At 43.3% G+C, this 13,598-nt stretch overlaps 1 protein-coding gene across 3 annotated transcripts in view; it reads right to left on the bottom strand.

Moving 5' to 3' along the window:
• nipal3 (NIPA like domain containing 3) overlaps positions 1-13,598 on the bottom strand; it is a 67,495-nt gene that overhangs the window by 11,235 nt on the left and 42,662 nt on the right. For 2 of the 3 annotated variants that reach the window (XR_015752186.1, XM_043717986.2), the window contains one exon: positions 75-166. Coding sequence is in view for 2 of the 3 variants with exons in the window: in XM_043717986.2 (XP_043573921.2) it covers positions 75-166 (92 nt within the window). In the remaining variant the exon portion in view is untranslated. Of the gene's footprint in view, positions 1-74; positions 167-9,647; positions 10,484-13,598 lie in introns of those variants that run through there. The other variant, XM_087976964.1, reaches the window with a different exon arrangement.

Genomic DNA, 13,598 nt, shown 5'->3' with positions numbered 1-13,598 from the left:
ACGAAGGGTTTTGATAGTAGATGGCATTTCCTCTATCTCATTGACACACTCTCTCTTCACTATTTGTCACTAACCTGGAATCACATCCATCACGACATACGGTTCAAACATCTTCTTCTTCTTACTCTGTGTAATCAAAAATACTCCTAGGAAAGCGATGCAGGAGCTAAGAAAATAAAGACTAATAGTTAAAAAAGTCAGAATAATTCATGCAGATTGCTCTTATCATAAATTTATGAAGGACAAGAAATGGAGACAAGGAATGGACTTTCCATTTTTACAACAAAGTGTAGGGCTGACCTGTTTAAGAGCAAGTCCCCTCCTGCCCACCCAACCAGCAAGATTGACTGCTAGATCAAGTGCCAATTAGGTCCCATCCCACATAAAGCTACTGACCAGTATTGAGCAGCAGCGGTAACACCAGGTCCAAGGCTGGAGGTATACAACTTAATGGGACATTGGCACAAGTGCTGGGACAGGAAGGAGCTGCACATTAGTTCTGATAATGTTAGTTCACAGTAAAAATGAGAATAGGACTACAAAAAAAAGGGGTTTATAGCCATTAAAGATCTACAGCAAAGATAAAGGCCCTTCAACCGATCAAACAGCATGGACAAAAGAAACCTAACTGTTCTAATCCCATTTTATAGCATTTGGCCAATATCTTCTGTGTCTTGGATCACAAATGCACATCTAGATGATTCTTGAATGTGATGACAGTTTCTGTCTCTATGATCCTTACAGACAGTGAGTTCCAGATTGCCATTACCCTCTGGGTGAAGATTCTCCTCATTCCCTCAAACTTCTGCCCCAGGTTATTGGTCCCTCTATCAAGGGAAAGGTTTCTTCCTATCGATCCTACCAACACCCTCAAATTTCATACATCTTATTCATTTCTCCCCTCAGACTACTCTGTTGTAAGGGAAACAACCCCAAATTCTGTCCCCAAACTCCTCATAAGTAAAACTCTCCTGCCCAGGCAACATCCTAGTAATTGTCCTCTGCACCCTCTACAATGTAATTACATTCCTCCAATAATGTGGATTCCAAAACTGCACATAGTACTCGAGCTGTGGCTATGTTTTATACAGTTTCAGCATAATTACCCTGTTCTTAAACCCGATGACTCAACTAATAAAGGCAAGTATACCATATGCTTCCACAGCCAGTGAAGACAATGGTCTAGTGGTATTATTGTTAGACTATTTATGTAAAGACCCAGATAATGTTCTGGGGACCAGTGTCTGAATCCTGCTATGGCAGATGTGGAATTCAAATTTAATAAATATCTGAAATTAAAGGTTGAATGATAACCACAAAATCATGTTCAATTGTTGGAAAAACCCATCTGGTTCACTAATGTCCTTCAGGGAAGGAAATTTGCCATCATCTGGTCTGTGCGACTCCAGACAAAAGCAATGCGATTGACTCTCAATTGCTAAACCGGATGGATCACCTGGCATCAAGCTAGGCACTGGAAAAGACAACAACAGAAACAGCCCTGTTGACCTTGCAAAGTCCTCCTCACTAACATCTGGGGACCAGTGGCAAAATTGGGAGAGCTGTCTCACATGCTAATCAAGCAACAGCCTGACCTTATCTGTAACATATGGTTCCAGGAGTATGACTACATCCTAGGCACAACCATCACATCCCCGGATACGTCCTGTCTCACTGGCAGGACAGATCCAGCAGAGGTGGGTGAAAATGAGGACTGCAGATGTTGGAGATCAGAGTCAAAAAGTGAGGTCCTGGAAAAGGAGCAGCATCTGAGCAGCAAGAGAATCGACGTTTCGAGCATAAGCTCTTCATCAGAATGTGGGGGGACCCCAGGGGGCTAAGAGATAAATGGGAGGAAGGGGGGGGCTGTGAGGAAGGTAGTTGAGAATGCGATATGTAGATGAAGATGGGGGCTGATGATGCTAGATCGTAGAGCAGGGTGGAATGGATAGATGGGAAGGAAGATGGACAGGTAGGATAGTTCAAAAGGGCGGTGACGAGCTGGAGGGTTGGATCCGAGTTAGCTGGGGGTGGTAAATGAGGAAACTGATGAAATCGATATTGATCCTGTGATTGGATGCTCGCAAGATGAGGCATTCTTCCTTTGGGTGTTGGGTGACTAGGACTTGGCAGTGGAGGCGGCCCAAGACTCGCATGTGCTTGGCAAGGGAAGGTACCGGGAGTGGAATGTGGGTTGGTGGGGGGCTTGGACAGAACAAGGGTTTTCTGCGGAACACAGATAGGGGTGTGGAGGGAAATATATCTCTGATGGTGGGGTCTGTTTGTAGGTGGCGGAAATGGCAGAGGATAATGTGTTGTATGACATTGTCGTCCACGTGGAAGGGGAAATTGTGATACTTGAAGGAATGTCCTGGAGTGGAACTGGTCCTCCTGGGAGCAGATGTGGCAGGGGCAAAGAAATTGGGAGCAAGGAGGAGTTGTAGTCCAGATAGCTGTGGGAGGCGGTTGGTTTGAAGTAGATGCCCGTGTTGAGTCTGTCGCCGGAAATGGCAATGAAGAGGTCAGGAAGGGGAGGAAAGTTTCTGAGATGGTCCAGGTGAACTTGAGGTAAGGGTGCAGCGCAGTGGTACGCAGTCAGGAGGGAGTTCCTCTGGGAGTCCTCAACAATGAGTCTGGACTCCATGAAGTCTCACAGCTTCAGGTTGAACACAGGCAAGGAAACCTCCTGCTGATTACCTCATCTGATGAATCAGTAGGACGGCTAAAAAATAATCAACAGGTACACTCTGGAGTACAATGAAAATGAAGAAATATCGAAAAAGTTCCTCCCAGTACATAAAAAGGGAAATGTGGAGCAATAGTGAGCAGATGTCCCTTAGTGGGAAAGCCCAAGGAATGAAAAGGAAATAGAAACAAAATAATAGAGACTTTGTGATAGTATTTTGTATGTGTCTTCACAATATAAAACACAAAAAGCATTGCAAGTTCAATCAAAAGCATTTGGGACAGTGAGCTAGGAGGAAAAGAAAAACTATTTAAAGAAATCACAAGCCATTAAAGAATACTAACGAGAGTAAAATCTGACAACTTTGGACCTGACTGTCTGCATTTTAAGGTCTGAAAGAAAGCGACTGCAAAGACAGTGGTGCATTAGTTTTAATCTTCTAAAACTCCCTAAATTCTGCACAGTACCAGCATATTGGAAAAGCACAAGTGTGACACAGCATCCAAGGGAAGGAGAAAGAATCAGGAAACTTCCACACTAAGTTCTCCCTGTGTCTGCGTGGGTTTCCTCCGGGTGCTCCGGTTTCCTCCCACAGTCCAAAGATGTGCAGGTCAGGTGAATTGGCCATGCTAAATTGCCTGTAGTGTTAGGTAAGGGGTTAATGTAGGGGTATGGGTGGGTTGCGCTTCGGCGGGGCGGTGTGGACTTGTTGGGCCGAAGGGCCTGTTTCCACACTGTAATGTAACGTAAAATGTAAAATGTAAAAATGTAAAAAATTAGATTAGCTGGTCCAATGTGTTATCACTTGGTCTGCCATTACTTACTACCCATTGTTAGCCACTCATCGTCCCCATTAGCATCTTCTACACTGACCATTATCCACACCTTTGTCTGTCCAACTATTCTCTCTCTCTTTAGTTTACTCCTTAACCCTCACCCAACCCTATCGTCGGCATAAAACCAACTTCTTGCTAACATCAGTTCTGAAGAAGGGTCACTGGGCCTGAAATGTTAACTGATTTCACACCATAGATATGCCAGACCTGCTGAGATTTTCTAGCAATTTCTGTTTTTGTTTGATTTCCAGCACCTGCGGTTACAGAGCTGTACAGCATCGAAACAGAACCTTCAGTCCATTCGCCCAGGCTGACCAATTATCCTAAATTAACCTAGTCCCATATCCCTTAAAACCCTTCCTATCCAAGCACCCATCCAGATGCCTTTTAAACACTAATTGTACCAGCCTCTACCACATCCTCTGGCAGCTAATTCCAAACACACACTACTCTTTGCATGAAAATGTTGCCCCATTTGACTCTTTTAAATCTTTCCCCTCTCACTTTAAACTTATGCCGTTTAGTTCTGGACTCCCCCACCGCAGGAAAAAGGTCTTATCTATGCACCCTATTCATGCCGCACATGATTTTATAAACCTCTGTAAGGTCACCCCTCAGCCTCCGACCCTCCAGGGAAAACAGCCCCAGCCTATTCAGCCTCTCCCTATAGCTCAAACCCTCTAGCCCTAGCAACATCCTTGTAAATCTTTTCTAAACCCTTTCAAGTTTCACAACACACTTCCTATAGCAGAGAGACCAGAAGTGAACGCAGTAATCCAGAAATGGCCTAACCAATGTCCTGTACACGATTTCCCAACTCCTGTTCTCAATGCTTTGACCAATAAAGGAAAGCATGCCAAACACCTCCTTCACTACCCTGTCTACCTGCCACTCCACTTTCAAGGAATTATGAACCTACATTCCAAGGTCTTTGTTCAGCAACACACCCCATGACCTTACCATTAAGTGTAGAAGTCCAACCCTGACTCGCCTTTCCAAAAATGCAGCACTTCACATTTATCTAAATTAAACTCCACCTGCTATTTCTCAGTTCATCTGATCAAGATCCCATTGTACTGTGAAGTAAATTCTTGGCTGTCCACTACACCAATTTTAGGGTCATCTACAAACTTACTAACCATACCTCCTATGTTCACATCCAAATCATTTAATTAAATGACAAAAAGTATTGGACCCAGCAACAATTCTTGTGGCACACCACTGTTCACAGGCCTCCAGTCTGATTCAATCCTCCACCACCACCCTCTGTCTCTTACGTTCAAGCCAGTCCTGTATCCAAATGGCTAGTTCTCCCTTTATTGTTTAACCCTCTCATTTGGAGACTAAGCTTAATAGAGATGGAGAGATGCTTCAGTCTGATTTGGGCAAGTCAAACGAGTAGGTCAATGCATGGCAGATGAGGGATAATGTAGATAAAAACAGGAAGGTGGAAAATCATCTGAATGGCTATAAATTGAGAGGGGGAAATGTGCAAGACCTAGATATTCTTGCACATTAGTCTCTGAAAATAAGCATGCAGGTGTACAAACAGTCAAGGAGGCAACTGGTATGTTGGCTTTCATAGCAAGAGGATTTCAGTACAGGAGAAGGAATGTCTTGCTGCAATTATACAGGATCTTGGCGAGATTATGTTTGGGACAGTGTATGCAGGATTTGAGGGGTGCAGCAAACGCTGATTAGACTAATTTCTGGCATGACAGAATTGACATGAGATGTTGAATCAGGACATTTGCTGGACCTCATAAGAATGAGATTGGGGAGAATCTGACAGAAATCTATGAAATTCTAACAACTAGACAGGGTTAATGAATGAAGGCTGTTCCTGATAATGGGGGGGTGGGTCCAGAAGAAGTTGGATATAGCAGTTGGGGCTAAAAGGATCAAAGGATATGGTGGAAAAGTAGGAACAAAAGCTCGAGCTGGGTGATCAGTCATAATCATAATGAACAGCAGAGCAGGCTCGAAGGGCTGATCGCCTACTCTTGTTCCTATTTTCTGTGTTTCTATATTTAGAAAATCTTAAACAGAACCGTGTTGATAATTTGTAAAAATGCAAATAACGTTTCACAAATCTGTTAGTGTTCTTGAGGATTTAACAAGCAAAGGGGAATTCAAAATGTGTTTGAATTTAAAGTTGACCTTTGATAAGGTGCCACATCAAAAAAATTGCTGCACAAGGTAAGAGTTCAGGATTTCAGGATGATACATTTGCAAGAATAGAGGATTGATTAACAGGAAACAGTCATAATAAATGGGTCATTTTCATACTGACGAGCTACAACTATACAAGCGCCAGAGGGATCAACAATAGGACCAAACTATTTACTGTACAACCTATAATAATACCTCTGACGAAGGGACCAACTGTGCTTCAGGCATATTTACAACAAAAATGTCAGCAAGTTGAGGCAGATATAAAGTGCCGATAACAGTATCTATGTAACTGAAGTGACTACACATTGCAGAAAGATATTTTGGATGTTATTATAAGTAATTAAGGAAACCAAACGTTGGCCTTCATTGCAGAAACGGAATATAGAATTAGGAAATTTTTGCTAAATTATGCAGAGTACCGGTGAGACCTCGCATGGAGTGCTGTGTATTATTCTGGTCTCCTTACCAAAGGAAGGACATACTTGCACTAGAAACAGTTCAAGGAAGGTTTTAAAAGTTGATTCTTGAAATAAAAAAGCTGTCTAATGGGATGCTTTGAGACAGATTTTCAGTCAGGTGTAAGAGAAGTGAACCCAGACACAGGGTATGAATGGACTTGGATTTAGATTAGATTCCCTACAGTGTGGAAACAGGCCATTCAGCCCAACAAGTCCACACCGACACTTAGAAGAGTAACCCACCCAGAACAATTTCCCTCTGACTAATGCACCTAACACTATGGACAATTTAGCATGGCCAACTCACCTGACACTTACATCTTTGGACTTTGGGAGGAAACCGGAGCACCGGAAACCCATGCAGATACGGGGAGAATGTGCAAACTCCACACAGTCACCCAAGGCTGAAATTGAATCCAGAACCCTGGTGCAAAGAGGCAGCAGTGCTAACCACTGAACCACCTCGGTGCCCACAGCGGATTTCAAGATTTGACAACTGCCTGACTTATGAGGACCTGAATGTCATCAATCTTTGAAAATGCTAAGAGAATATTTGCCTATTCTGTGAGAAAACAGTTCAAAGATCAGTGTGACAGCAAATGCTCTGAGGTATACACACATCTGCGTGAGAATGCTCCGCTCCACTGAATAAGGATTTACATGCAATTGGAGAGACAAGGATAAACAGCAAGGAAAATCGTCTCTCACAAACTTGATTGAGTTTTTAATGATGTAAACAAAAAGATGGATGAGGGCAGAATGGTAGACATTGTTTACTTGGACTTTAGTGAAGCCTTCGGCAAGGTTCCTCATGGGAGACTAATCAATAAAGTTAGATCACATGAGATTCAGGGTGAACTTGCCAATTGGATACAAAATTAGCTTTATGGTAGGAGACAGAGGTTGGTGGTGGAGGATTATTTTTCAGACTGGAAGCCAGTGAGTAGTGGTGTTCCTTCTGGATCGATACTGGTTCCACATCTGTTTGTTATTTATATAAATGATTTGGAGGAGAATATAGGAAACATGGCTCGTAAGTTTGCAAATTGGTGGTATAGTGGACAGGGGAGAGCGTCATCCATAGATTGCAAAGAGATCTTGAACAATTGGGTCAATGGGTTGAGGAGTGATAGATGGAGTTTAATTTGGATAAATGTGAGGTATTGCATCTTGGTAATATACTAACAAAGACAGGATTTATACAATTAATGGTACTGTTGTACAACAGAGAGACTTAGGGTTAAAGTAAGTGGTTCTTAGAACTTTACATCACAGATTGATTTAGTACACATACTTTCATTGAGTATATGAGATGGGCCATCATGTTGAGGTTGCACAAGACATTGGTGAGGTCGCTTCTCGAGTATTGTGAGCAGTTCTGGTCACTCTGTTATGGGATATTATTAAACTGGAGAGGGTTCAGTAATAATTTATCAAGATGTTACCAGAAACAGAAGGTTTCAGACACAAAAAGGCAGACTTTATAAACTGGAATGTAGGAGATTGAGGGGTGTCCTTATTGTGGTTTATAAAATCATGAGACACACAGATAAGTTGAATGACAAGGGTCTTTTCCCCAGGCTGGGGGAATTTAACAATAGAGGGCATACTTTGGTGAGAGGAGAAATATTTAAAGAGAATATGAGGCAACATATTTTTTAAATCACAGTAGTTTGTGTGTGGAATGAACCAAAGAAAGTAGTAAACACAAATACAGTTACAATGTTTAAAAGACATTTGGATAAGTTCATGAAAAGGAACAGTTTGGAGGGATATCAGCCAAGCACCAGCAGGTGGAACTTGTTTAGCTTGAGAACGTGGTTGGCATGGACTGGTTGGACTGAAGTGTCTATTTCCATGCTGTATGACTATGATAGGTTAAGCTAGCCTTTGATTCCGGAGGTTCAGCAGAATGTACAATTTTGTTTTCTTTATTAATTCACGGCATCACTGCCTTGGCAGCATTTATTGCCCATCTAGAGGACAGCTACAAGTTAACCACACGGCGGTGGGTCTGGAGTCACAAGCAGGCCAGACCAGGTAAGGATGGCAGTTTCCTTCCCTAAAGGACATTAGTGAACCAGATGGGTTTTTCCAACATTCGACAATGGATTCATGGTCATCAATTAGATGGGATAGACAGTGGAAGTCTATTTCCTAGGATGATGACATCAACTTGTATGTGGGAGCATAACTATAAATTATGGGGTGATAGATTTAAGACAGATGTCAGAGGCAGGTTCTTTACTCAGTGCGATAAGGGTGTGGAATGCCCTACCTGCCAATGTAGTCAACTCTGCTACAGTAGGGAGATTTAAAAATCCTTGGATAAGCACATGGATGATGATGGGATAGTGTAGGGGGATCAGCTGAGAATAGTTCACAGGTTGGCGCAACATAGAGGGCCGAAGGGCATGTTCTGTGCTGTATTGTTCCATGTTCTATTCTTATTTCAGGATATTTACTGAATTCAAATTCCACCAGGAATCTGCTGTGGCAGAATTCAAACCCAAGTCCCCAGAACGTTACCCGGATCTCTGGATTAACAGTCCAGCAATAATACCACTAGGCCATTGTTCTCCTCCTGATCTTATTGAAACATTTAAAATTGAAGGGGCTTGCCTGGGTAGATACTCTGAGGATGTCTTCCCTCCTGACACCACCTAAAACTAGGCAGGACAGTTTCAAGATAAGGCGTTTCCTATTTCAGATAAACATAAGAAGGAATTATTTCCCTCTGGAAGGTCATTAGTTTTTGATTTCTCTCTAGAAAGAAGGTACTGACAGAATTTTCATTGATTAGATTAGATTACATTACATTACAGTGTGGAAACAGGCCTTTCGGCCCAACAAGTCCACACCGACCCGCCGAAGCACAACCCACCCATACATTTACCCCTTACCTAACACTACGGGCAATTTAGCATGGCCAATTCACCTGACCTGCACATCTTTGGACTGTGGGAGGAAACCCACGCAGACACGGGGAGAACGTGCAAACTCCACACAGTCAGTCGCCTGAGGCGGGATTTGAACCCGGGTCTCAGGCGCTGTGAGGCAGCAGTGCTAACCACTTGTGCCACCGTGTCGCCCATCACGGATTAATCACGGATTTGAGAGGAAAATGAAGCTAAAGCACAATCAGATCCCTGAATCTGATTGAATGGTGTTTTTTTTTTAAATAAAATCACTCATGGGATGTGGCAATGGTTGAAGGTTCTAAACAAGGGTCGCAGATATAGAAATGTTACTTCTGTGCACTCCACAGGTATTGCAGAGTTTCCACACATTTCGAATTATCTATTTTCTTTTATTCTCTGCTTATTGTTAACCAAGTTTCAACAAGTATATTACCTCCCATCTTATGTTCTAATTTGGTTCACTAATCTTCTGCGTGGGACCTTATCAAAAGCCTTCTGAAAATCTAAACACACCACATCACTGCTTTAAGTTTAACTATTAACACGTTACATCCTCAAAAAACTTCAACACGTTTGAAAAACATACTTTCCCATTTATAAATCCATGTGACTGTTTAATTGTACCATTATTTTACAAGAATTAAAGGTACAGTATTACATAATTTGTCTGTCCTGAAAGTCTCATATACTATATCAACAGAATCCCTATTATCCATATTGCATGTTACACCTTTGAAGAAGTCCAGCAAATTAGTCAAACATGTTTGATCCTTCATAAAACCATGCTGACTCTGAAGGAATGTAAATCATTTATGACTAATTTGCTAGAGATCTTCAAAAATTGAACAAGCAGTATGGACAATGGGGATCATGTCGATTTAGGATATCTGGACTTTGGTAAGGTTAATACACAGGATAAGATAGGGTTGGGGTAATTTACTGGCTTGGATAAAAGATTGACTAACCAACAGAAAGAAAGTCAGGCTAAGTGTTGTTTTCTGGTTGCAAGATGCTAATGAGTGGGATGCCATTGAGTTCAGCCAAATTTGCAGATGACTCTAAAATAGATGTAAGTTTGCTCGCTGAGCTGGAAGGCTCATTTCCAGACGTTTCGTCACCCTACCAGGTAACATCTTCAGTGGGCCTTCTGGCACTGTTGATAATTCTTGCTTTCTATAAATAGTTTTTTCTGGCAAAAGCCCTTCATCAGGAATAGTCTTCCTGAAGGGCTTTTGCCCAAAACATCGATTCTCCTGCTCCTCGGATGCTGCCTGACCTGCTGTGCTTTTCCAGCACCACACTCTCGATTCTAATCTCCAGCATCCACAGTCATCACTTTCGCCTGGATACGTTTGCCCCGATACCCTTGATTCCAGTTTTGCTAGGGCTTCTTGATGGATCCAAGGGCTGAAAAATGGCAGACGGAGTTCAATCTGGATAAATGTGAGATATTGCATTTTGGTACAACAAGGTAGACAATTAATGGTAGGGCCTTGGGAGGTGTTGTAGAACAGAGGGACCAAAGGGTGCAGGTACATAGTTCTTTGAAGTTTGTGTCACATATAGACAGCATGGTTAAAAAGGCTTTTGATACACTTGCCTCCATTGCTCAGTCCTTTGAGTATAGGACTTAGGAAATCATTTTGAGATTGTACAGGATATTGGCGAGGCCTCTTCTAGAATACTGTGTGCAGTTCTGGTCCCCCAGTTATAGGAAGCAGGAGGTTAAAAAAAGATTTACCATCATGCTATTGGGTATGGAGGGTGGGAGTTACAAAGAATGGCTGTTTAGGCTGGGACTTTTTACACCGGAGCATAGGAGGTTGACATATGATCTGATAGTAGTTTATAAAATAATGAGGGAATTAGACAGAGATAATGGTAGTTGTCTTTTCCCTAGGATGGGGATTTCTAGACTAGGGGGCACATTGTTAGGGTGAGAGGCGAGAGATTTAAAAATACATAGAAAGCTTTTTTTTTATACAGAGGGTGGTTCGCATGTGGAATGTACTTCTAAGAAAATAGCAGAAGTGGTTACTATTACAATTTGGATAGATACATGAATAGGAAAGGTTTGGAAGGATATGGGCCAGGAGCAGTCAAGTGGGATTAGTTTAGTTTGGGATTATTTTCAGCACGCTCTGGTTGAACTGAAGGGTCTGTTTCCGTGTCGTATGACTACTACTTTATGTGGGGCAACTTAGAATGAGAAGTCATAGTTTTAGAATGGGGTAGATTTAGGACAGAAATGTGGAGTAGTTACTTCTCTGAAAGGGTCATTATTCTGTGAATTCATTATCCCAGAGCATGGTGGATGTTGGGACATTAAATAAATTTGAGGAGTTTGACAGATTCTTAATTAGTAATGGGTTGACAGGTGATGAAGAGTGAGTGAGCAAAGTGGAGTTGAGGTCAAAATGTGACCAGTGAAGTAGACTCAAGCTGAATTGCTGACTCATGTTCCTTGTTATTGTGTTTACAAAGCAATCCAACATTTCCGCTCTCACCAAAGTCAAACTAATTTGCCTGTAGGTTTCCATTCACTCTCTTTCCCTTCTCAATTGTAATATTACGTTTGTTAATTTCCAGTCTGAAGGACTTTCCAGAATTTATTGGACATTGAAAGAACGTTGCCAGTCACACACTGTGCCATTTCCTGTAATACTGTGGAATGCAGCTCTTCTAGTAAAACGGATATATGAAAATTCAAACCAATTAACTTTTCAATAACTCTTTACTAACACTAATTTCTTCCAGTTTTTCAGTTTCACAAATCTCTTGGTTGCCTGGCATTTCTGGGAGATTAAAAAATTCCACCCTGACCTTAAATTTACCTGGACCATCTCTGACACCTCCCTCCCCTTCCTGGACCTCTCCATCTCCATCAGTGACGACCGACTTGACACTGACATTTTCTACAAACCCACCGACTCCCACAGCTACCTGGATTACACCTCTTCCCACCCTACCTCTTGCAAAAATGCCATCCCGTATTCCCAATTCCTCCGCCTCCGCCATATCTGCTCCCAGGAGGAGCAGTTCCACCATAGAACACACCAGATAGCCTCCTTCTTTAGAGACCGCAATTTCCCTTCCCACGTGGTTAAAGATGCCCTCCAACGCATCTCGTCCACATCCCGCACCTCCACCCTCAGACCCAACCCCTCCATCCGCAACAAGGACAGAACGCCCCTGGTGCTCACCTTCCACCCTACCAACCTTCGCATTAACCAAATCATCCGCCGACATTTCCGCCACCTCCAAACAGACCCCACCACCAGGGATATATTTCCCTCCCCACCCCTCTCCGCCTTCCGCAAAGACCGTTCCCTCCGTGACTACCTGGTCAGGTCCACGCCCCCCTACGACTCTCCCTCCCATCCTGGCACTTTCCCCTGCCACAACAGGAACTGTAAAACCTGTGCCCACACCTCCTCCCTCACCTCCATCCAAGGCCCTAAAGGAGCCTACCACATCCAAAGTTTTATTTGCACATCCACCAATATCATTTATTGTATCCGTTGCTCCCGATGCGGTCTCCTCTACATTGGGGAGACTGGGCGCCTCCTAGCAGAGCGCTTTAGGGAACATCTCCGAGATACCCGCACCAATCAACCAAATCGCCTAGTGGCTCAACATTTCAACTCCCCCTCCCACTCTGCCGAGGATATGGAGGTGCTGGGCCTCCTCCACCGCCGCTCCCTCACCACCAGATGCCTGGAGGAAGAACACCTCATCTTCCGCCTCGGAACACTTCAACCCCAGGGCATCAATGTGGATTTCAACAGCTTCCTCATTTCCCCTTCCCCCACCTCATCCTAGCTTCTAACCTCCAGCAACTCGATCCCCTTGACTTGTCCGACCTGCCCAGCTCCTTTTCCACCTATCCACTCCACCCTCTCCTCCCTGACCTATCACCTTCATCTCCTCCCCTACTGACCTATTGTACTCTATGCTACTCTATCCCCACCCCCACCCTCCTCTAGCTTATCTCTCCACGCTTCAGGCTCTCTGCCTTTATTCCTGATGAAGGGCTTTTGCCCGAAACGTCAATTTTGCCTGTCCTCGGATGCTGCCTGCTCTTCCAGCACCACTGATCCATTTCTGGGAGATTGTCTGCATCTTACTCCATGAAGATAGATGCAAAGCTAATATTTAATTTCTCTACTACTTCCCTATTCCCACTTTAAATTCACTGTACACAAGTAATAGGCCCAAATATGGCCTGGCTAACCTTTCCCTTTCACATATTGAAAAGCTCACTTATATCATAGAATTTCTACGATGCAGAAAGAGGCCATTCAGCGCACTGAGTCTGCACTAACACTCCAAACAGCGTCTCACACAAACGCAGCCCCCTGTAGTATTACAGTGGTGGAAAGGACGATGGATGAGGACTTGCCATCTGAGGTAGTTTGGGCTGAGGTTCGGAATAGGAAAGGTGAGGTCACCCTGTTAGGAGTCTTTTACAGGCCTCCCAATAGTCCTAGAAACGTAGAAGAAAGGATAGGGAAGGTGATTC

This window comes from Chiloscyllium plagiosum, unplaced genomic scaffold, assembly GCF_037043375.1.
Source record: "Chiloscyllium plagiosum isolate Xiang-an unplaced genomic scaffold, Cpla_swu_hap1 HiC_scaffold_30, whole genome shotgun sequence".
NCBI classification, from domain to species: domain Eukaryota; kingdom Metazoa; phylum Chordata; class Chondrichthyes; order Orectolobiformes; family Hemiscylliidae; genus Chiloscyllium; species Chiloscyllium plagiosum.
This window is presented reverse-complemented; position numbering and strand designations above follow the sequence as displayed.